The 23993-nt window shown below is 38.7% G+C and overlaps 1 protein-coding gene across 1 annotated transcript in view; it reads left to right on the top strand.

Moving 5' to 3' along the window:
* The first annotated feature begins 1013 nt into the window (after window positions 1-1013).
* LOC142055674 (ALK tyrosine kinase receptor-like) overlaps window positions 1014-23993 on the top strand; it is a 38694-nt gene continuing 15714 nt past the window's right edge. Inside the window, exon 1 of the mRNA XM_075089794.1 lies at window positions 1014-1296. Within this exon, the coding sequence (XP_074945895.1) occupies window positions 1014-1296 (283 nt within the window). The remainder of the gene's footprint in view (window positions 1297-23993) is intronic.

The following is a 23993-nucleotide window of genomic DNA, read 5'->3' as shown; positions in this document are numbered from 1 at the left end:
TCACTGCCAAAGTAATACATGCTTCTTGGGAAGCAGCCCTTCACAAATGTTGTCAACAAGTGGTTTTACTGGCAGCCTGTGCCCAAGGATGAAAGGTGAAATGGGCCAGAGCATGTTATCATACAAGTATTTTATTCCTTAAAGTTTTCCTTGCAGATCAGAATTCCAGTATATTGGGGAAAAGATGGATACTTATATTTTTACTCTCTACATTTAGTCATGTCTTGCTGTACACAGGACATTTGATAGTTAAATCAGAGGTGATGTGTAAGAGCTGAGGGTCTAGGAGTACTTCTTGTGCTGGCTGGCAAGGTGTTTCAGGCAGAGCAGCAGACCCAGCCGATTAGAGGAGAGAAGGTAGATGTTAAAGACAGCCATGTCTTGATGTCTTCCAGCGTCTCAGAGAGTAAATTAAACTCATACAGACTCCTCGTTCTCATTTACTTTTTGGCAACAAGCAGACTAACTTGAAACACTCTTGGAATGTGGATGTTAGTCTCCAGGTCTGCTAATCTGGGTCCTTGGTTCCTTGATTTACTTGGTGGGACTTTTTGTTTGTTTGTTGGTTTGGGAGGAAGTGCAAGGAGGTGAAATGGCATGTTTTAGCTGTAGTGCCTCATGCACGTGTACATGTTCCCGCCAGGCACATTAGAAGGAAAGTGTGTTACCTCAACCAGCAACACAGTGCTGGCAATTATAGCTATTGTGCAAGCCCTGGAGACTGGCTTATTGCCTGAGAGTGACTAAGAGACTTTGCTGGTGAGAAGGAGGCGGAGTAATATTTAAAGAGGGTGTGCATGTGCACTACACATTTCACAGCTTGCTTTGCAAAGAAAGTTAGTCTTCTTTTAAACAGCAGGCAGGCATCTGTGAGAAATCCGGGAGCAGAGAAGTGTGACAGAAGAGAGCAATAAGCTACTATTTAGCTGGGTTTTCCACATCTTAGCTGGGTAGAAATCTCGGTGCTTAGAAGCTTGCTTTTGCAAAATCCTTGGGAGGGAAAGGCCTTGACCATGGGGCACCATGAGAAGAGTGAGGGCTGGGGTAGGAAGCACAGTATGACTAGCCACATGTGGAGCTGCTGCTTTGGGGGACTTGGTCCTTGTAAAGTAGCCTTTCTTACCGCTCTTCTCCTTTGCTTTCTCCTCTCGCTGTATGATGTGACCAGATGGGTGTTGCTTCAAAGGAGAGTTGGACATCTAGAGAAACCATTTCGGATCTCACTGGAGTATGTCGCTAATGGGAACAAGAGCGTAGCGGCTGTGGATTCCTTTGCAATGAAGAACTGCAGTACAGGTAACATAAGATATTTTATTGCTTCTAGCTCATAGTCTTTTGATGCCTTTTTGGAGAGGAGCATGATTTCTGCCTGTTACAGAACCTTCACAGAATGAAAGCTGCTTGTCAAATCAATTGTTTAAATAATAAAAAAAGGTCCCTTTCAGGGATGAATTTTTTTAATGTTGCCTTAAACTTAACTTCTTGAAGGAAACAACTTTTTTTTTTTTCACCTTTGGAAATAATTTATAGGAAAATTTCATTTTGGGGGAACCAAAGCAGAATTCATCCTGGCTTGCCAGATACCTGACGACTTCACTTTCTGCAGCAGAAAGTAGAACAAATGAGTGGTTCCTAGGCAGATAGCTTGCAAGTAATCTTTTTTATGCTCCTGGTAACAAATTTCAGGGTTGTTTTTTTTTTTTTTTTAAACAATTGTGGAAAACTTGATTCTAATAAGGTATGCCTTTCTTTGGCAATGTTCCAAAGCAGTTCTTGCTGAGTAACCCCTAACAGCTCAATGTAGTGTGTGGGATTTTAATAATGGGCTACCTTAATGGGGGTTACTTTTTAAAATACAAGCTCTGTTATCAATTCAAATATGTATGTAAATGTAGTGCTTCATGCCAGAAGGCAAGGGAAAACTGCTGGAGAATATACATTATTTTGGTTATTTATGTTGCTTTCCCCAAAGGTCAGTTGTATTAAGGGGTTTACTGCACTGTACATACGTAAAGGTGATCTCTTATTTCCAACAAGGAATAGGCTGACATTGTGCTGAAATTCCCCAGGGAGGTGGTTGAGTCTCCATCCCTGGAGGTATTTAAAAGAAGGGTAGACGTGGTGCTTGAGGATACGGTTCAGTGGTGGACTTGGCAGTGATAGGTTAGCGGTTGGACTTGATCTTAAGGGTCTTTTCCAACCTTAATGATTCTACGATTCTATGAAAGCGCAAGGCATATTCAGGCAGAATGTAGGTGTTCTGCTGTGGATGTATGGAACACATCTTGGTGTCTCTCTGAGGCTGAAAATAAAGTATTGCAACTACCCAAAACAAAAAAGTGAATGGGGCAGAAGTCATTCAAATCCACAGTACTTTGGGAATTCATTGTAACAAATTTTATGACAGACTACAGGAGATACTCAGTTCCCATGAAGGTATATAGATTCTCCTCCTGGGAGTGCTTGAAGGAGAGCCGTAGGTAAAGGACAGTCAGCTGAGTGAAAGGGTAATGTTGGCTGAATGAGCTCATACCAGTACTGGGCACTGTTCTGCAGATGACAGATGTCAGCTGCTGAGGCTATTAAGATACATTGTGAACAAAAGAAGGAACAAATCTCCCATTTTGTCTACAGATTTGTAGCAGTTGGCTACTCCCCTGCTCTGCTTACAGGACACATGAATACCATACCACCAGGGAAGAAAACCACTTGTTCTTTTTTCAGTTGGTTGAAACTGCTAAGCCTTTTGCACACAGCTGAAGCCGTGGTACTGTGGCCTTTTCCTAGAAAAGAAGGTGCTGATGAGCAGCCGAGGGTGGCACCTTAGGCTTGGAGGAAATACGAAAAGCAATAAGAAAAGATTTATCTAAATCTAATTTTTCTGCAGCTTTTAGAAGCCTTTGGGCATCTTAGCTACTTGGATACCATAATGTCACTGAAGCACCTAAAACATGGGTGAACGTGGGAAAGAAATATCTGAGAAACAGTAACAAGCCTTCAGCCTAATTTTTCTAAGCCTTTTAAAGACCATATACACAATTTAAAAACAAATGAAGGTGTATAGACGATTTTAGGAAATTAGGCTACCATTTCCATAGGTGGACACAGGTTTGGATCTAAATTAGATGTCAACAGGGGCTTGAAGAAGGTAGAAGTTTGAGGTTGAAATTTGCTTTTGAGCATTGGGAATTCCTTTTTTTTGGGTTCTTTAATCATGGAAAAGATGGGATTTTTATTGCATTTGAACTGAAAAATAGCAGCCTAGTTGGGGTTGAATGGGAAAATAATTTTTTTAAAAATTCAGATGCTAGTAAAACTTTTTTTAAATTCTAAATTTAAAAATTCTAGATTCCTATCCCATCTAACTAAATTTTTTTCAGTGGAAACATAACTCTATCATTGCAATGTCTTAATTATACTCCGAATTTCCCTTTCTTCATTTAACAGTGCAGCAGAATAGAAAATCAAAGTGATTTGTTGCTTGAATATCTTCACGCTTCCTAATTCCCATCATATAATCGGTCTTGATTGGGTAGCTTGGTACAAAAACAAAAAGCCCTTACAGATTGAGGGGTTTCATTTGGGTTTCATTTTTGGGGGTGGGGGGGTTGGGTTGGGGGCAGGGGGGTGTTGTTGATGGTGAGGGTTTTGGTTGGTTGGTGTTTTAAATGCTCAGGATTGGCCAAAACTGTATTTCATACATCTCATTATCATTACTGTAGTTCATCACCACTCTTCTTCTCATGAGCTCCATCCTCTCTGCCTTTAATTCTTTAAGGGCTTCTTAGCACTTGACACATGTGAAGTGTTGGGGTTTTTTTACAGAAAGTTTTCCTGAACCACAGGAGATTAGATTCTGATCAGAAAACCCCTACAGTCAATAGAAAGGCTGATTGGACTTCTATAGATTTTGGATCAGTCAACAGGTAGCATTGCCCATCATCCTACAGCCAACTGACTTCCAGTTACTGTCTTAAATGTGAAGCAGATTGTGTTTGTCAGTGTGTAAAACCTAAACTATTGATTGCCTAATTTTTTTTCTTACAACTTACTATTTAAATAAGTGCAATATCCAAAGCAAAAAAAACCAACCATCAAATTGCAGAGAAGTAATATATTAATTTAATAATGTCAGTTAAGAATTTGTTCCTTCTACAAGTAAAGTAATTGGTACAGTGGCATTTTATAGTTGATGGTAATTTCTAGTAATAAAAATAGAGTTCATTTCCTAAGTAATGCATTGACTTATTAATGATATTTAATGGGTTTCTTACTGATTTTTTATTGCAGTTGTAAATTAATTAATTTGCTAACTTATTTCCAAAAGTCTTAATTAAAGTACTTAATAGTAAGCACAAGTAAATGGCAAGACATTGTTTTACTTAGAAATGTTTGATTTACCAATTCTAAGTAACTTCTTAAGTAAGGGGTGTGGAGATCAAATGCTTTTAAAACGTGTTAAAGGTTTAATGATGCTCTGAGGCTGTTAAAAGCAGTTATTTCAGACACTCAGCCTGTCCAAAAGGAAGCACTTAGCTTTCAAGTTTTCCAGCTCAGTAAGCAAAATAAAAAATATATTTATTTTGGAGAGGGGAGAGACTGTGTGTTGATGATTAAGTTAATGCTTCTGTCCACTCAGCAATAGCTTTTTTTACTAGATACTGGAAGTACATAGAAATACACTCATTACCTTCAGATCTGGTAAGTAGTTACTTCTGTAATGATAGCATGGTTATAATATGTATGCAGATTTCTGGAAGTTGAAGTAAAGGCTGTACTAAAAGCAAAATCCTTGATCCACAGCAGAGGACCTCTCAAGAAAGGAAAAATTTTGAAGACCTAAAGGTGGAAAAAGAGATAGCAAGCAAAAAGTAAGAATATGGACTTGCAACATGTATGAAGAAATATGAGCAACTGCCAGATAGAATTGTTCATGATTCTGTTTGACAAATAGTCTAGCAACAGATTTATGAATCAACTGCAGGAAATCAATGAGGACTTTTTCCAAACAGGATTACTTATGTATCTGAATCATCGCTAAAATGATGTTTTTGTGTATTCAGACAAAACCTGAATATGTATCATTTCAGTTTTCCCATATATGCTCACGTTCGGCAGTTTGTCTTATAAATTAATTTGCTGACAGGATGTTGTGGTTAACTGAACTTAATGAAATACAAGTGAGCCCCTTTTCAAAACAAGTTCTTGATGCTTCCTACTGGAAATTGCCTAGAAAAGTTAACATCTTCCAAACCAAGTACTGAAATCGTGTCTGTGTATCCGATAGAATCCTAGAACAGCTCAGGATGGAAGGGACCTCAAAAGAACATCTGGCCCAACCTTTTGTAGGAAAGGGAGCCTAGACAAGATTATCTACCACCCTGACCAGCTGCATCTTGAAAACCTCCAGTGATGGGGACTCTACCACGTCCTTGGCGAGGCTGTTCTAGTGATTGTTCTCACTGTAAAAAATTTAAACACAGGCTTCCAAGTGAAGTCCCACGTGATGCACTTACAGCTAATTTAGTTGTTCATAAAAATCCTGTATAACTTTTGGGTAAATTTCACTGAGTAAAATTGCAAGATGTTTACAAAAGATTTATGAAGCAACTAACTTAATTGTGTCAATCTTTTTTATTAATTATTTACTTAGTTGTAATTATGGGACAGTAGAGAGAAGACACGTACCTTCAGTGGAATCAACTGTGTCATCTTTCACGGTCTGGAGATCCACCACTGCCCAGAAATTCAGGGGAATGGGTGAACAGAACAATGAGCACAGTTGGTATTGTGCATTGTTATAAAACTGAAAAATAGATAAGACTGCTTTTTTTTAAATAAACATAAATTTCAGAGGTAGTTGCCTCTATCTGAGGTTAAGGACCAACATTTACCATAATACTTACTTGGCCTACCCAGGTCATTTTTGCGTAATGGAAGCTGGATAATTTCCTTTGGCATTAATGCCATGGTTAAGGAGCTTACCAAGCCAGAGGATAGATCCAGAGTTAATTGAAGTGAGTGGGAATTATTCAGTATGTTTGGATTAAGTTCTGAGTATCCTTCATTTAAAAAAAAAAAAAAATTAGGCAGATTGGCTGCATTTTCCTTGGGAGTGGCCTATGCTATTTATACAGTTCCACTGAGCTGGTTTTCCTGTGGATGTAATTTCAGTAAGTAGGCATTTGGAAAACCTTACTATTTTAAGAATATTTGCCTCCAAATGCTTTGGCAACCACTTTCCCCCCTGTTCACCTCTGCCCCCCATGAGGTATGACTGATTACTCTGACTTCATGTTGTGTGCCAAAAACCATCTCTAACCTGCTAGTGTTTAAAACCTGCAGGGATTTTGCATTGGAGAAAAAACTGCTTTGCAGATAAGTGTGGTGGCTGTAGTGAAGTTAAATCATCTTAAGGTAATTCCAAAGTGAAAATTATTTCACTTGTGGTTTGTGCTCTGTTAAGTAAAATAAGTTTAATGCACTTGTTTTGGGGCTTCTCTTTATTTTAATTTTTCATTTTCATCTTTTTTAAATTAAGTTATAGTAACACTAGGAATAAAAAATTAAGCCAATTTAGTCTTAATATTGCTTCTAGAAAAGGCACAGTAACTCAATTAGTGGTAGAGTAGCTTCTTACAGTAATGAATTAGTGATTATGTATTTCTGTTGCTGACTATGAACACCTACTTCTCGTGGAGCCAAATTTAGATAGTGATGGTTATGTTAAATAATTTAATCTATTTTAGAACATTAGCCTCCTCACCAAAGGGGAGGGGGAGATGAACCTGAATACCTAGAGCATTTCATTTTCATAGGTCTGTCATGCTGGTATGTCAGTGAATGGGACCTAGGGTTCTGTTCGTTTATTTAGTAATCCACTGAAGATATATTTGGGTTTTTAAGATATGAGGAGGGAGGTATAAAGAAATGTTTTAGATGGTGTAAGAATGCCTGTAAAACTGGTCTATAAAATTGATGCATTCATACAGAAGATGGAAAGGCTGGAGCCTGCCACAGCAGGGCCGAATGTGGGTGTTTCTTAGACAAAGTTACAGTCCTACCAGAGTGGGCAGGTCATCTACTCTAATTCAAAAAAGGTTAGGTGATTTGAGTTAAGAAACAGAATAGAGAAATCTCAGCCTTTAAAATCCAAAGCTTCGATAATCAAAAGGGAAGGCCTGCTCCTAGGAGGTACTGGAAACTACTTGAGAGACACTGCAAATCCCTCAGTTCCCCTGCAAATGTTGGCAGTTGTGGGTCTTAAGTACTTTTTAACACCTTGAAGAATTGGCCAATACATTATCTTTTTAATGCTGTATATGATTTTTATCCTGACCTTCTCCCTTAATTAAGGCTTATTTCAACAAGGGAGCCATTGATTCACTGAAAGAAAATGAACTCTGTAATCTGCTTTCCCCAAATTGAACTTATTTTTATTACTATTAATTGCTGCCACTTAATTCCTGTGATGTTTTAACTGCTTGGATTTATTGAAACAATCATAGGATTCACTATTATCACTTGAGAAATGGGGAGGACAATGATAATTTATGGATGACCCGATGATTTTAAACCAGTATTGCTCCAGATTCAAAGATTTATGCAAGCTGATTCCATTGTATAAGTAGATGACAGTCTCCATCTCTCTTTCTCTCTCCATAATAAACCCCTACTTTTTCAAAAGACTGCTAGCCTGTAACAGAGGGCATGCAGAGCCTTGATTTTGCTAAAACAAAGTCAGGGGTAGTTTTGCTCTGAGTTTGTTTTATATAGATCCATGAAGTTCGCTGTTATCTGTAGGAAAGTTTTTTGATTTAAACAGGACTGATGCTTGAAGATGTTAAGACCTGGCCATGCAACTCGATTCATGCTGGCGAAGAACTGCCGTGGTCTTTGAGAAGAGGTGAATGACAGCAGAGAAGCTCTGAAAGTCAGAACAGGACAGGGAGACGATCAAGCAAAAAAGATAGGAGTCAGACTGTGTGAGCAAAAGAATAAACGAGAGAAGGAGAGATGAGGAAAGGAGAGATGGCAATAAACCGGTAACACTGAAAACAAATGACAGGATATCAGGCAGGAATAATTGGTCTAGATAGTGGAAATGATTAAAGAGTTTGACCAGTTAGAAAGTGATCGCAATAAACATTTACAATCCCATTGATTAACTAGAGCAATCAAACTTAATCAGATAGCGACTCAGTCAACCAGACTGGACTAACTAGGTGGATACTCTGTTGAACTGGCAAAGAAACCAAGTGAGACTGAGGAAATTCAGTGAATTGTGAAAATTGAATGAAATGCAAAAGGATTAATCAATTAACATTTAAAATCATCAAATGGAAAGATAAATGCATGGATGTTCGGGTGGAAGCTAGTCCCATTTTCTAGCATGACTCAAAAAGCCTGAAGGGCATTAGTGAGCAAAAGAAGAACAAGAATGAGAACAAGAAGGAAAGAAGATTTTCTGTGTGCACTTCCAGATGGTGTAGAAGGCAAAATAATGTCAGCAGAAAGAACCTGATTTTTTTAAATGCCTTCATAGGAATCATACACCTCAATGCTGTATTCTGAGGTAACACTGCTCTGTAGTCGTGCAATGCATACAAGATTGAGAAAAGGTATAATTCCTCCTCTTTTTTTACTGTAGTGAAGACTTAAGATTTTGGCTCAAGGCACTTCTATACCTCAGGGCTTGTCTTTTGAAGTATTCAGGTTCAGCTTGTTTTCTCTGTTGAGAGGTCTCATTGCAAATCTGCCCCAGTCTTGCTATTAAGATCCTGTCCAGCTCTTCCCTTTTCTTGTCCAAAACCTTCCTTATTCTGCCTCAGGGAGCCCTGCTTGCTTTGTCCTGCTGTTCTGTTTCTGCATGATCCTCTGCAGCCAACTTTTTTAGCAAACCAATAGCTGCACCAAACGACAGACATTGTTTAATAATTCTGCACTGTATCTGGTGTGGGAGAGGTGTGGCATGTTGGTGCCAGCAGTGATGGATACATTGAAGCAGACATTCTGCAATAAAACAACTAAAACTAAAAAGCTCTGACCTTGTAATTCCAAATCAAATCCATAATACATAAATAGAAGTGCCAACTGACTAAACCCAGTACATTGATTTTTCCCTGAAAAATTTAAGAATCTGTAACGGGGACTAAAGTTTTCTGAAAAGGAGTGCATGCCCTTTCAACAAATGAGGCTCCTTTATGCTGTATTTGGAAACTCACAGCCCATAGCTGCACATCAGAATCTTGGTCAGGATCATTAAACCTGTATGTTGTGATTCTTTTGCTTTGAAGTCATGAAAATTGTGGGGAAAGAGGAGAACTTTCAAAAGTTGTCTCTTAGGAGCACAGATTAATGGGAATTGTGCTCCTTAGTCCCCCGGGAGTTTTCAAAAACCCCATCATTACTGAATTGCACTGAGGCATGCCTTCCACCTGTGAGGATGAGAAAGGACAGACTATGCACTGTGCTTCCGTGGAGGCAGTTTTACGGAGTATCTCCATAAATGAGGCATACAGAGCTTTTATGAATTGAGCCTTTGAAAGCCCTGCTAGTAAGGCATATTGATCCAGAAGTCACACATGGATGGCAAGATCTTAAATTACCAGTCAGGTTTTATTACATGAAAGAAATTTTAAGAATACTTTTTTCCCCCCTCCTTTAAATGATTGCCAGTGCTGAAGTTTTGTACACCTGGGAGGTTGCAAGCACTTAAATGAGTCAGCTGGATTCCGAGTCCAATTCCAGATGGAAGTGTATTTATTGTTCATGGGGCATGGTTGATGGAATATCAGCAGATTTGTAAGAAAAATAAGCAGTTTGGAAATGTTTTTCAGGTCTACAAGGAAGTATAACTTAGTCAATGCTTACAGAGAGATTTATCATGTTCCAAAAATAATGTCAATGGTGGATTTTTCATTTGATGTGAGTGGAGATGAACAAAGCAACTATTTTGATAAGTCAAAACTTTGAGGGTTGAGAAGCAATCTGTCTTGTTCTGTGAGATAATAGGTTGTGGCATACCGGGATCTCAGCTGTTTTCGTTGATTTGCATAGCCACAATCTAGAGTAAATGATTTTGTGGAGTCTACAGCAGTGAATATTCCATGCACTTAAGCTGAAATTATACACTGGATTTTTATCATTTGGAGCAGTAAGCAACAACTGCGTAAAAAAAAAAAAAAAAGATGAAATTTCAATATTTCTGTAATATTGTCAGTGTTGCTATTGATTTACAGAAAGTCACTGTTGACTCTTTAAGCACCTCGTGGGACAAGTGTATGTACATGTGTTTATGAACATATTTTAATGAAATCATAACAAAAAGAAAGCAATCACTCTAAGATCAGAAACACTAAGCATAAAGTTTTGGCAACAGTATTAACTCATCAGGAATTTCTATTGTACGCATCAGAAACAAAACAGTAGTAAAATGACTCACCTGTCTACAAAAATCACCAACTGCCTTAGACAGCAAAGTAGCGGAAATATTTACTGCGTGTGAGCTATTTCCCAAAATAAAGGAAGTGAAGTGACTGACTATGAAGTTACTTGGGTGGAGCTTCTGCTAGTGAAAGTTGTAAAGCATGTTGCGTGTTATCCCATTAATTGCTGGAGCTTCAACTACTTGCATCAGCTGAAGATCTGTCCCTGTATATTTATCAAAGCTTTTGATAAAGGAGGAACTTAACACGAGGTCTGATAGAAACGTTGCTGATTTGAACTTCAGTTTCTTTGTCATTGCTGGGCTCCTCACAGCCAACAGAAGAGTTTTGTGTGGAAAACAGAAGAGTTAGGTTTAAGTTATAGCTATTCTTTCACTGTAGGTAAAGGAGGCCGGAGCTGGCCCTTAGTGTTTGCAGTGGTACATATTACTACAAAATTACATCGATTTTTATAAAAAATGAATTGCAAAATATGTTTTGTACAAAGCATATTTTCTAAAAATATAACTTAAAACTGTTTAAGACAAATGAGAAATGCAAAATAACCTTTTCTATCATATGTTGGAAAAAAGTTCTACTCCAAGGGATGTTTGACCTGCTCATCTTTGCACAAACTGCTTTGCAGTGGCCTTCCATGCTTACCGTTTGTCTTCTGTTTTCTTCTAATTTCATCTTTGGAGCACCTCCAACTTCCTCTGCTCCCAAGTGAAATCAGGCAATTTCTCTCATTTGGACAAGCCTATTCCTCTGCTCTCCTTTACTCATAAAACATTCCTGCCTACCTAATCTCATCACAAAACCTTTAGGGCAATTATTACTCCATTATAAGTTTATATTGTAGCAAGTAGTCTTCATCTTAATTGTTGATTTGTAGAATGTAGGCTAATTTGTGACTTCACGTAGGTCCCCTTAAATTATAATAAATGTGCTTCTATGTGCTGCTTCTGTTACTAGCAGTACTGGACATCGGCAGTGTCTGTATTACAACTGCATTACAGTTGTCTTTCTCATGTATAATAGCAGTCAGAGCATTCTCTGGTTCATATTATTTTTTGACTTTTCAAGTAAACAGTGTATTCCTTTCCTGGACAATTAGGGTAATTGCTGAAATGAAACCGAAGTGTCATGACTGGGCAGGATGCCACCAAATGGAAGTCAGTCATGCAAAATTACTCTTCCTACACTGCAAGCTCACAAGAGATACTGTTCTGTAAATACTACTGAGGAGTTTATTACCGTTTCCATTTATTCATATTGCTGTACCATCTCAGAGCAGTACTCAGATGACGCTGGTCTGCACTGTGCACTTGAGTACAAGCAAAGGACAAAGAAATTAGATTGTGAATTCCTTAGCACAAATACAAAGGCAAGTGGCAACAGATGAATAAAGATGACCAAAGCCTTTTGGCTGGGCCACAGTGAGTGAGCATTAGATTAGCTGACACCTGGGATGGAATTAGTTGGGAGGAGATGGAAACAATTTTAAATATCCCTTTCATCAGTCTTAGAAATGAGAGAGAAGTGGTGAGGGAACACAATGAGGGCATTTGTGGCAGCAACAGTAACCGGCAGTTTACTGGTGCATCTCTAACAAGTTTAAGTTGAGGGATTTGACTGATGACACAGGAAAGACTAGACTTGCTGTCAGCTTTGAGTTTTTTGTTAATGCTGGCATTGCCTAAGCTGCGACTATGTTGGTATAATTGAACGCCATCTCTGGGGACTCCTCTTCAGAAAATTGCATTCATTCCGAAAGTCACTTGGTCATGGCAGAGCTTCGCTGCTTGCCTAAGGAATCTTGCTGTGCTTGTGCGGGTTTTACTAAGCGCCAAGTGTTCATAAAGAGTACATAGGAAAGGCATTAGATGAAATGAAGACAGTTTATTTTCCAGTTTACAAAGCCCAGCAATGGACTTGTCCCTTTCTCCTTATTTCTTTGTCTTAATAGTGTATAGGAGACCTCTTTTTTAACACATCTACATTCTGCTGATGCTGGCTGCTTTTCTTAGCAATTGAACAAAAACCAGAAAATATTTTCATTAGATAGGAGACAAAAAATCATCTCCTAAACTCCAACTCGCAAAGCTAATTTCCAAGCAGTTCAGCACAATTCTCAGTTTAGACCTCAGCTGAACTGTCAGGGAATAAAATCTGTATAATAAACCAGTCATCTAATTCACGACATCATGGGATTCAATCTCCTTAGGCAAGATTTAGTTCAGACATTCAGATGCTTTGTTGTATGAAGTTAGACAAGGTGATATTCATCTTTTGTGACTTCAGCTATCTGAAAGTTAGGCATCATGTCAAAGCTAGTCTCTAGGGTCCCTCTGTAGTCAACAGAGAGAAAAAGAGACACTTCAGAGAGCAATTCATTCCACCTTTAACATCATAGCATCATCAGAGTGTCAGAAAGGGGACAATGCTTTGCTTGAAGAATTGTAGCCTGGAATTTCTAACAGAACTATCCTTTTAAAGCCAGCGTGTGCTTTAATACCTGTAATCTATAAAGTCTGGTCACCAATTCCTCACTTTTGAATGAATAGTGTCAGACAGGGAACTTTTAACAAACAGATTCTCTATTGAACTTCCTCAATGCTCACTGGTTAGCATGCTAGATAAATCATTTTGTAGTAATTATTTTGCAGGAGTTGATTCAAAGTCTGTTAGGATAAACCCTGAAAAAAATTAAATGGCTGTTGAGTGCAAGATTAATAGTGCTAACTAGGAATACTTTACAATACCAGCATTACCAATAGAAACTTAATCCGTGCGCCTTTGACAGGATGCTTCCAGTCAGACCCAGAAGCCTCTTTGCACTAAAAACACCAGCTGTTCTGGAAAACCTGCATAAGTTACAAACCAGAAATCAGCCCTGGGATTTTACCCTCTGCAGATAGTTTATGAATGGGTCTAGAAAAGAAGGTATATTTCTGAAAAAAACCCACAGTCCTTTCAAACAGAAAAACATTCAGATACAGAAGTGGTTTGTCAAAAGTAAAGTGGTTGCTGGTAGAAGCAGAGCTACAGCGAAGAGCCTTCTTAATGGAGCCCTGTAGATCACACTGCTTCTCTGAATTCCACCAAAATCACTTATATGTAACAGCCTTGGTTTTTTTTTTTTGTTGACCACATTCCTTTATGGGAGATGTCAATGACGGCTTTTTGAAAAATCTACCTAAATTGAGTTGCATTTGGATATTAGATCCTATGCTGCTTTCCAACGAGAGGTAGTAGATGATCCACATTGTTTTTTCAGTTACTTCCTTACCAGTAGGTGCAATTCCCTCTCTTGAATTATCTTATTTTTATTACCCTTACAAATGACTGTCACTTGTGTTTAAGCAGAAGTGGTAACTCAATCACTTAAAGCTTTAAACAACGTTGCTTCTAAATGAGGTTAAGATCTATATTATATGCAGCATTTGCCTTAAACCTTAAGTCATCCTACTTCTGCAAAGATAACTGGTTACATTCAGTGGTTAGTAATTTCAAATCCAGTTCCTGGAGATCATTGAGTTCTAGCATAAATTTCAACTGACAGATCTTCTTAGGATGATATACCATTAAAAGTCATGTCAGGGAATTTCTATTCCATTACATTAGTGTAATGTATCTTCTCTATCAGGAAGATTTAAAACCAAATGTTTTTTTTCTGAAGAGAAAATTGTACCAAGGTGTTTTTTTGTTGTTATATGTTCATTGTGTTTTAATAATTTTAAATACTAGTCTGCAAAAATCTGCTATGATTTCCTGTACACAGACGCACCCTTTAACCTCCATTTTTGATTTAAAGAAAGGTCCCTCTTGTGCAGTTCTAAATTGAGACAGAATTTCCTCTGGACTTGAGCATACTTGCAGCTGTTTTTTTCCATTCTCCTTGTTTTAGAAGCAGACTTGAGCTGGGTATCTCAGATCAAGACCAAGCTGTGTTTACAAATTTTCCCAAAGCTGCAAAGGTAATGGGAGTTAGCAGTCTGGTGTTCCACAATATGCCCTCTTTAAGAAAGGAAAAGGGAAGTACTCCCTGTTCCATAAATTGCTTTGCATGGGAATAGTAAGAATATTGTAATGTATCAGAATTATCTCACGTATCACACTGATGCTTTTTAAAAGCGACTAGAGCAAAGCCAGTGAGTTGCTCCTCTACCTTGTAGCACCACTGTATTGTGGCTTTGCTCCTCTAGCCTTAAAGCAGATCACTAGAGTCCGTAAGATGTTTTAACGCAGCCCAGAGAGCAGCTGCCATTTGAAAATGGGCTAGGTTAACATAAAATCCTTGGGTAGGTAAGAACTGTTGTTCTGGGCTCACCTGGCTAACTTCACCTGAAATAAATTAAGGAGTACTTGTGCATGCTGCTTCATCAGTGGATCAGGAGGGAAGTGGTCCTGAACAGATGTAAGCAATAACGTCTCCTGCCAATGCAGCTGGGAGAGGATGTCTGCCTGCAACCAAAGGGACTTACCTGTACTGCAGCTACAAATAACTCCAGGATATCATTGCAGTCCAGTTTAACTCATTAGTGTTGACAACCGTGAGCTGAACTGTTGTTGGTAAGACTAGAGCCTTGCACTGCCTGGGATTTGTGTAGGTGAGTACCTTTACCTCATGAATTTGCAGCTATCATTGAAATTATTTGAGTGCTGTTGACTCATGGAGAGTAACACCTGTAGAACAGCAAAAGAGAGGGATTCTGTCTTGTTTGCAGTAGTTGGGCCAAATACTTGTAACAGATCTCAGGGCCCTTCTGTGGCATTTCTTGCTGCATTTTTTTCAAGCAGCAGATCTGTATTGTACTGAATATCAGAAGAACTCAGAGTTCAGCCCTTCTTGAAAGCACCTTTTTGGAGAAATAAATCACACTTCTAAAGCATCTCTCCACCTTCACATGTGTGTCCACTAAAATGAAACTTGGGTCCAGACTTGGTGCCAGTAGGGTTCTATGCTATTTTCCACTATAATGAAATGCAGTTTCTACTTGAATTTTGGAAATCTCAGCAGTTATAACAGTATCTAGTACTCCAGTAACAAAGTCTGGAAGTAATTTTGGTCAGAAATTGAAAGTCTCTGTTCATAAACACATCCTAAAACTGTAATAGATACTCAGTGCTTCACCTATGGAAAATTTAATCACACAGCATCAAAAATTGTTTGACACCACATATACATTGCTGAGTGAAGTTAGTGATTTATAACATTCTATGTGAGACGTTACTATCTAATTTACTGCATTAATCAGTGAATGCCAAATCAGTTTGCAGATTGCATGTAGATCAGTTTAATCTGTCACCTTAATTGTCAGTGAAATTTTTAATGTTGAGTTTACATTGACTGCTTTCCATACTGCTTCTCACTGAGAAATAGTAGCATAATGCCTCCACAGCGTTCATGTGAAACTGTGCAGGCTTCATGGTTGTTTTTTTACTACTCTCCAAATCTGAGGTTCCTTCCATTAAATCTGTTTTGCTGATAATTGCATGTGTTAATACATTCCAAATGGAGAGAATGTTGTCAGTCCTGTCAGTGCTAACATGGTAAAAAGTTGCCTCTTTGGTGCACTGTCCGAGCGAGTAGATTTCAGGGGATAGGACCAAGCTGAAATGACCCAGGCCTTCCTCAGGCAGATGCTGTATTAGCATGTGGTAACAACTCAAGTAATTCTGTCACTCTCTGTGCTTGTGATTAGCATTTAGTGATACACTCAGTATAGCCTTCCACTTGAGAGCCTCCATGTGTTACACAAGGGTAAGCAGCATCTCCGTTTTTATTCTAGGTTTGTTAAAAATGCAACTTAGTGGGAAAAATCTATTCAAAATTCTGGTCAAACTTACTTACTAAGAGTTTTGACAAAAAATAGAAAAGGGAAGGAATTAAATTTTAACACCTTTTACCTGGTCTTTAGGTTTTTAATTTGAAATTATGTTAAAAAGCATAAAGGAAGGATGAAATATCTGAAATGAAACAAATTTTGAATAATAAGTTTTCTGGAGCAAGCCAATATTTTATTCCAGGTTAAATAAAATTTTTTGGAGTAATGCTGAGCAAACATTTTTCTTCTGCAGGGGTCATTTTCATGTTAGATAGCTCTTTAAAATGAAGTTTGGCACTTTTTTTTTGTGCAAACAAAAATATGCTATTCGCATAGTGCTATTTCTAAACAATAGCAAGGCCACATATACCCCACAAAGTGTTATTTCTTTCTGTCACAGGCAGCGAGATGGAAGCTTGAAGAAGTGAAGAGACTTATCCAAGGTCACAGCATAAGAGCCAATTTGGAAATCCTAACTCTTAGACTCCTTATTTGATAGGCAGCATTTCTGAAGGTAGTTTGCTAGCACTTCAAGGCCCCTGCATGCACAAATGGAGTGCTGGTTTGAACTACCTCAAAAAATGATGCTAGGCTGCTGTGTTTAGGCTGTTTTGTGCTCAGTCCTTTATTACTTAATTCTTTCTTTGTTTTGTTGGATATTGGGAAAAGGATGCCAGGATTCTTATTTCCAAGAATACCCTGGATGAGCTGGTAACTTAGTCATTATCTACCTGGAAGAGGCCTAGTGACTGCTGTGAGATACCTTTCACTTCCACTTTTTGCTAGCAGAGATGAAAAAAGTTGTCCAGAGACCTTCCCAGCAGGATTGTCACTGGACTGTACAGGAGGGGGAGGTAAAACAGACACAGAATGAGTGAGCTCTCAGAGCAGACAAAACTTGAACCACTACTGTCTGTGCTGAAACTGCTTTGCACACAGGGGGCCTATCATCTGGATTTGCCACCCTATCTTTGCCAGCTCTTGGTTTGCTTAGCCATGCTGGTATTCTGCTGAAAGTCTTTCAGAGAATGCAGTGGCTGTCACCCTTAAAGACCTGGCTGCCATGGAGGCAGAGGCCTCTGGGCTTTCTGACTGTGTAACTGCCTGTGGGACAGTGGATCATTGATTTTATCCATATTAGATGCTAGGGCAAGGCACTTTTATCATCTTTGTGATACCTCATTGACAGACTATTTAAAATTTTATCGCTCACTAAAAAACAGTCGAAATTACCTGTGGAATGGAAGGAAGGGCATGGTCAAAGTAGAGTTGAGAGGCTTTACTGTAACTACTCCTGTATAAGTGTCCTGCTGCTGTTTATCAGGAAATCCTGGAAAAGGAGGCAAGGCATTTTTCCTGGTTTAAGTACAAATTCCAGGGCAGTTGGTTTTGTTGATGGTATTTCACTAAACTTTCTGAATGTAGATTCCCTGTGCGCTGTGGGTTACATTCCAAGCTTTGAGGTACTGCAGTGATGTGAGTAGTTAGCCAGTGACATTCATTATAGCTGGTGAACTGTGTTCACATCCCATTAAGTTAAAGCCCCAGGAGAGCTGGAAGTCAGGTATTTTAACTGTTCTCTTTATAAAAAAATATATAGCACGTATCTAGCACCTTTGCACTCGGTATAACTTAACTATACCATGGAGAAGACCATGGACAGCTTAAGATGAATGGAAATACAAATACAGACCAAGTAACAGATCATAGTAAAAAACAGGAAGAGTTTGTGTTCCCTAAGATGGCTGACCTCCCCAAGATGGCCACTGCTCAGAGATAAGACATGATGAAATGTGTACAAGAACAGATGTTAATCATTATTTGGTCTTTTAAATTGATATTTCAAGACCTAGTGTAGACACATGTAAATGTTAAGTATCTTTTAGGTCTCCCATAGTCCATTTTATGGCCAACAGAAAGTTTGGTTGTTCTTTTATATTATTCTGTGTGTTTGTGTAGTTTGTGCTGTCCAGTGAGTCCTGTCCAGTACAGCTTGTTAACTGTAACCCTCTCCTAAAGAGATGGGTTTTTTCCAACATCTCCTTTGAAACTGCACCATAATCCAGTAGGTCTTTGGTGGAGAGTATACAGAATTCCATTATTTCCTGAAGTTGGTTTATATTTCTCTTTTCTTCATTCCTTATATGCATAATTGTTTTTGAGTCCAAGTCAGAATACTATGCATGTGTGGCTGGATTATGATCTGTTTGTCATTTCCATGTGCTCTGCTCCTCCTTCTGGACCTTCCCATAATTTCATGTGTAGCATACTACCCATTTGCACAAAACCAGACTAGCCCTGTTTACTTTGCAGTGGGGCTTGCAGCCCCTGCTTCATGTTCTCTGTTTGTTACTTGTTTTGTACCCAAACATTTACGTTTGCTAGGTCTTGATGAAGAATGAGCAGTAAGCTGCGTGTCCCCCTACTTCCTTATTTTGTATAATGAATCGTTTTGCAGTTATAAAGGATTTAGTTATAAAGGATTTGTCTGCCAGGAAGAGATACATTTGCATTGTATAAATAGATTTATCTAGAGTCAACAAGGTGTTATGCTTTGCTGAAACCTCCCCAGCTGGGAGGAGCATTTTACATAATAATAGCAGTAGCACATTTGTGAAAATTTAATACTATTGCTGACGATATTTAAGAGATTAATGGTCAACAGAATCAGTTAGCAAAATGGGGGGAAGAGGGGTTGGAAGAACCTTGAAGGGGAGCTTGCGCTTAACAGAAAGCCTATTGACAAAGTGGATATAAAGGAATATTTTGGGTTGGCATACATTTCATGGTGCCAAATTTGAAGATGAGAACTGTAAAAGAAATGACTGGTGGTTCTGAGTAATTGTGTAAAATATTCTGAGAGTTTGATTGCACAGTCTACTCATTGAAGGGTAAAGATCTTAAAGAAACCCTAGAGTGATAGAGACAGATGTATGACATGTTCTGTCTCCTTGATCTGTCTTTACACATAACAACTGTTTTATTAAGGTTCCTATCACAGTATTAAAAATCATTTAAAAAGTCATTTTAATAGTATTTAACATTTGTCTAGCTATTCTACTGTGGCTTGCAACCCACAGTCATCTCATCCTCAGGGCTTGGTAAAACTGAGGAATGATAGTTGTCCACTCTTAAATTCTCTCTGCACGTCATTTTATGTTTGGGAAAGAGGTTTATGTGTGGAAAGCTTTAACTAAGTGTCTTTTAGCATGCCACAAGACAGTAGAGAGACTGCCTGAAACCTGGGTTGTCGTCTTGGAATTGTAGTATCACCCCTTCTTGTGCTTTTTTCCCCTAATATCTTCAGTATGTACCTTGGCTTACGCAGAGCTCATCACTGTGTTCTTTGCTGACATCTGTTTGGTTTTTTTTTTTTTTTTCTGTAAACAATCCCAATTCATAAGTCTTCCACATGTTCAAGGGTTAGCAGAGATCTTCTGGCGGAGACATGGACTCCAGGAAGGAGTGCTTCTCCAGGCTTTCTTTGATGTTGAGGACCATTGACCTTCAGCAGCTTTGCTCCTGGGATAATTCCATTCAAGTGTAACAAGGCCTTGAAGCACAGCCTGATATGCAAGAGCAAAGAACTGCTACTTCTCCATCCCTTTGGACTGGCTTCAAAGCATTGAGATGTAGGCAGTTTTTAGTGCATTCAGCTGGAAGAGTCACCAGTGACTAATAGCATCCTCCAGCATACTGATGCTCAGTGATGTGTGGAGGAAGGGTAACACTGCAGTGTTTCCTTTTGCTTCCTTAGAACTGAAAGATGGATAGCCTCCATCCACATTAAGTGCCTTCCAGTGGTAAACCCATTAAGTGTTACCAATACTATTGCTGTCCCTTGCAGCAAGTGCTCATGTGCAATTCAGTTTTGCTTATGCTTTTGAGTTTTTGAGGTATTGTTGCTCAGTTTTTCAATAAAGTGGAAATTGGCTCTTGGATGGCAATTTGTTGCACTTATGCAACCACAGAGGTTTCACAGAGGTTGGCACAGTGGAGAGGGGCACAACATGAAACTTTCTTCTGCAAGAAACTTCTGCTTCTACCTGAAACAGTTATTACTCTTCCACTGTGGGGCCACTGCTTTGCACAGTAAAGCATTTGGCTGGGATGTGAGGATGCATCATTGCAACCTGCTGAAAGGGACCACATACACATGCTCATGATTGTGCTGGTTTGTGATATTCTACCCATCTCCCCCAGCAACTGATCTGCAGTACAGCCATAAACCTTAATTTAATACTGCTGACAGCTAAAGGAGAGATACTGCTTTAAACAGTTATAGAAGCGGAATTGCATTTTAGAAATGAAAAATATGATTCCTATCTAAAGTGATGTTTGAATACAATTAAGTGTCATGCCTCTATTTGTGTTTTTCATGACAAGGCATACAAATGAACCCCTGACTAGTTTGGCAGTGCTAAAAGTGCATGACTGAGAGATTACTGAGACGTTGGTATTGCAGGGTTCAGAGAGAGTTTATATCTGACCTGTGTAGAATCAGCTCCTGATGAGCCAAGCAATGTTCTCTAGTCTCTCCTTTCTGTGGCTATTTTTCTTAGATCTGGTCAACTTCAGTCCAGCTGGTAGAGGCTGGAATAGGAGTCAGAGAGTTATTCTGGTTTGGGCAATTTACAGTCTCATTTAATTATTTGGTGTGTGCCTTAGTTTCCACATCTTTAAAATGTTAGTGATGTTTTTCTTGATGTCGTGTTTTTAAGAAATAAGAATGGGAAAAAAAATCCACTATGTGTAGTGGCAGTGTTGGTTGTACTTGGAACAGGGGAGCCTGAACAGGCAAAGATAAAATTTACTTGAGTAGTTTAAAACGGATTTGAACCCAGCCTTCTAGGAAGCAAAATGTGAAAAAATACGTATATTTCATATCTAATCAACTCCTACAGTTTACCCAAAAAGAGACATGCATGAAGTTGGGAAGCACTATTTTCATGCCTTGTCTCCAGTAGCCTTATTTTATTTCATATTCAGTTCCATGTCTGATGTTGAGAGTGGACTCATGGTAAATCTGCTCCTGTTGTCTATCAATAAGCTTAGAGATCTTAACCACCTCATGATTTTGTCAGTCTGCTGCATGTGGCAAGCAGCATTCATCTTCCAGAGAGCTAGCAATCAGTGTGGCCAGTGCTCCCCATGGGTAAGGTTGCTGGATGATAAGAGCTGGTCTCCAAGCCTATTCAGACCCAGAGAGGTCTGTTAGGAATGGCAGAGATAATAATAGAAGTTGGACCTTGTTATTTTCCCTCTTCAAGGTTTGTATTTTGAAAAATTCACAGAAAATCACAGACAAGGTTTTTTGGTCTTTTCTTAACCAGTTGCTTACTGTTACAAATATAGAAATCACTGCTTTTAGGAGAGGTATGAAAGCTGGGGGCAAGGGAGTTTGTTCTGTTGGGTTGCTTAATCTCATGAAGATGCAATGGTACCTGAGAGAAAAGGGAATCAAAAAGCAAATGCAGTCTGATATTGAAAGAAGGGCAACAAAAAGCAACCAAAAGAAATGAGATTTGGGATTTTAAAAAAATTACTTTATCCCACTCTATTGTTCTAAGTCAGAATGTTCATACTGAGGGATGAAAACCTTAAAGATCTGCTGCGCAAGATTAAATTAAAAAAAAAAAAAGAAGTCCAATGTCTATGCATACACAGTGTTTCGTAGGTATTTGGGATTAAGTATTTCCATCTCTTTTGGCCCTTTTCAATTTTGTAGATACTGCAGAATATGTAGGAACCACTGCATGCTGGAAAATCACACTTCCTTTGTAAAATTCGCTGCTGCTGTTTACTTGTTTACCATTAATTTTTGGACGTCCTGTTGGAGTTGATGATTGATTGGTAAGCAAATCACAGGAAAAAATACATATGTTACCATGAGCCCTAACATAAACAAAAAGGCAGCTACATTTTGTGCAAGATTAATAGCGAAAAAAATTATCATGTCATTTATTGCGCTCAGCAATTATTTGCTGTCTCAGGAGCTATGAAGATAAATATTAGATCCTCAGTCAACTTCCCTAATTGAAAAATGAGAAAGTGTGAAATATAGCTAACTTCCTTATTCCATATTCTTATTTCATTATAGTTTTAAGGAAGCTAGTTGTTGCTCTAAATTCAGGAAAGTTGGATCACACCAACATTAATGTCATTCAGTCAAAGGGTAGGAAAAGTAACTAGACCTGGTCAAAAGCACGTCCAAGAGAACACAGAGGGCCTGGATACTCTGAATGATGAAAAGTTCTGTAGAAAGTTCATGCTATTGAAACATGGCAGTGAACAAGTGCCGGCTCCTCAGGTGTGCTACGAAGTTTTCTTTGGTGAAAGCAATCATACTGGCATTAGGCAAGACTGAAGAAGCAGATGTTTTAAAATCTGTATACTAGACATAACAGCCCTGCTTTGAAACAACAGCAGCAGAGAGGGAGAGCACGTTAGAACTAAGCTGGCTGAATTATAGACACGAGTGAGTTCCAGACTAGTAAGTGTCCCCTTGAGCTTCCTGCCCAACATTTTGTCTTTGTCTGAATTCATATGTTTTCAAATTTCTTGGGTTTATGATAATATTTAGTTACGTGTTGAAACCTCTTAAATCAGTATTTCCAACCCAGAATTGTTTCAAAAGATTTCTTCTGTGAGACATCTGGGCATTTTTATTTTATGGTTAGATATATTTTGAAATGTTGACATTTTCTGTGAAATGAAAATTCTGTTTCTACGTGGCTCTAATGAGCAAGATTTCTTGCCTTGGAGTAGCTCACTTGGGGAGTGCTGCGCCCTTAGCATGCAAGGCAGGGGATGCTTCTTCAACAGGAAGTTACTTACTATCCTCTGTCCTGCCTTCATCAGGTGTATGGCCCTGATCATTTTATACCATAAATTATTCAAACGGCACTCCGAAGACAGAGTAAATAATTTCCTTACAGGTTTTTTCATAGCTCTATTATCATAACATCTTAGTTACTTAGAAATGTTAATGAAATTAACATCATAGAGCTCTTGCGATGAGTTTATTCCCATTTTATGTATAGAAAGTGAAATAAGAAGATTAAAGCCAATTTATGTAACTTGAAAAATGGGAAGCTTTCAGGCATGTACAAACATGGGCTGCTTTTTCCCCCTGTATCAGGCAGTCTAATAAAAAGAGATCGCCGCCTCCTACAAATGTGGCTTCACTTGCATCCTTAGGCTATAACAGCAATAGTAACGATGCTGTTACAAAGATCAAAGCCAGAAATTATGAAGTGTTGACTAATTTTGGCTGCCTGGTGTGAGAAACCTAGAGTACAATCTTTTTTCAAAGTGTTTTTTGAGGACATTGTGTTTTCCAAGTATCTCTCACTGGTCTCATTTGCAGCTGTGACCACTTGGCTTCTCTGCAGATCTGAATACAGGTGTCCTGGGGTGGGTGGCTGGAAAATAAGGGCAGTGTAGCTCGCTGTGAAAGTGTTGATTTATGTGATCTGCCCTATATCATGTTGGAATTCAATGGCCATTTGCCAAGGATGGCCTCAGTTCACTTAAGCATGAACTCGCCTTTCTCTTCCTTCTCTTTCCTACTTCCTTTATTTCATACCTTCCGACTTCTTTAATGGTGGAAGCAGGCATACTAATGACTCGTATCAATAGAAAATTTACTTTGTCCTGGAATATGGCTATCCTCGCACCAAGTGAGCCATCAGCCTTCAAATGTCTGTGCTGCTGTAAGGCTGGAGGGTTGGAG

This window comes from Phalacrocorax aristotelis, chromosome 3 (genome assembly GCF_949628215.1).
Source record: "Phalacrocorax aristotelis chromosome 3, bGulAri2.1, whole genome shotgun sequence".
In the NCBI taxonomy this organism is placed as follows: Eukaryota; Metazoa; Chordata; class Aves; order Suliformes; family Phalacrocoracidae; genus Phalacrocorax; species Phalacrocorax aristotelis.
Note: the sequence above shows the minus strand (reverse complement) of the source record. Positions and strands in the feature narration are given on the sequence as shown.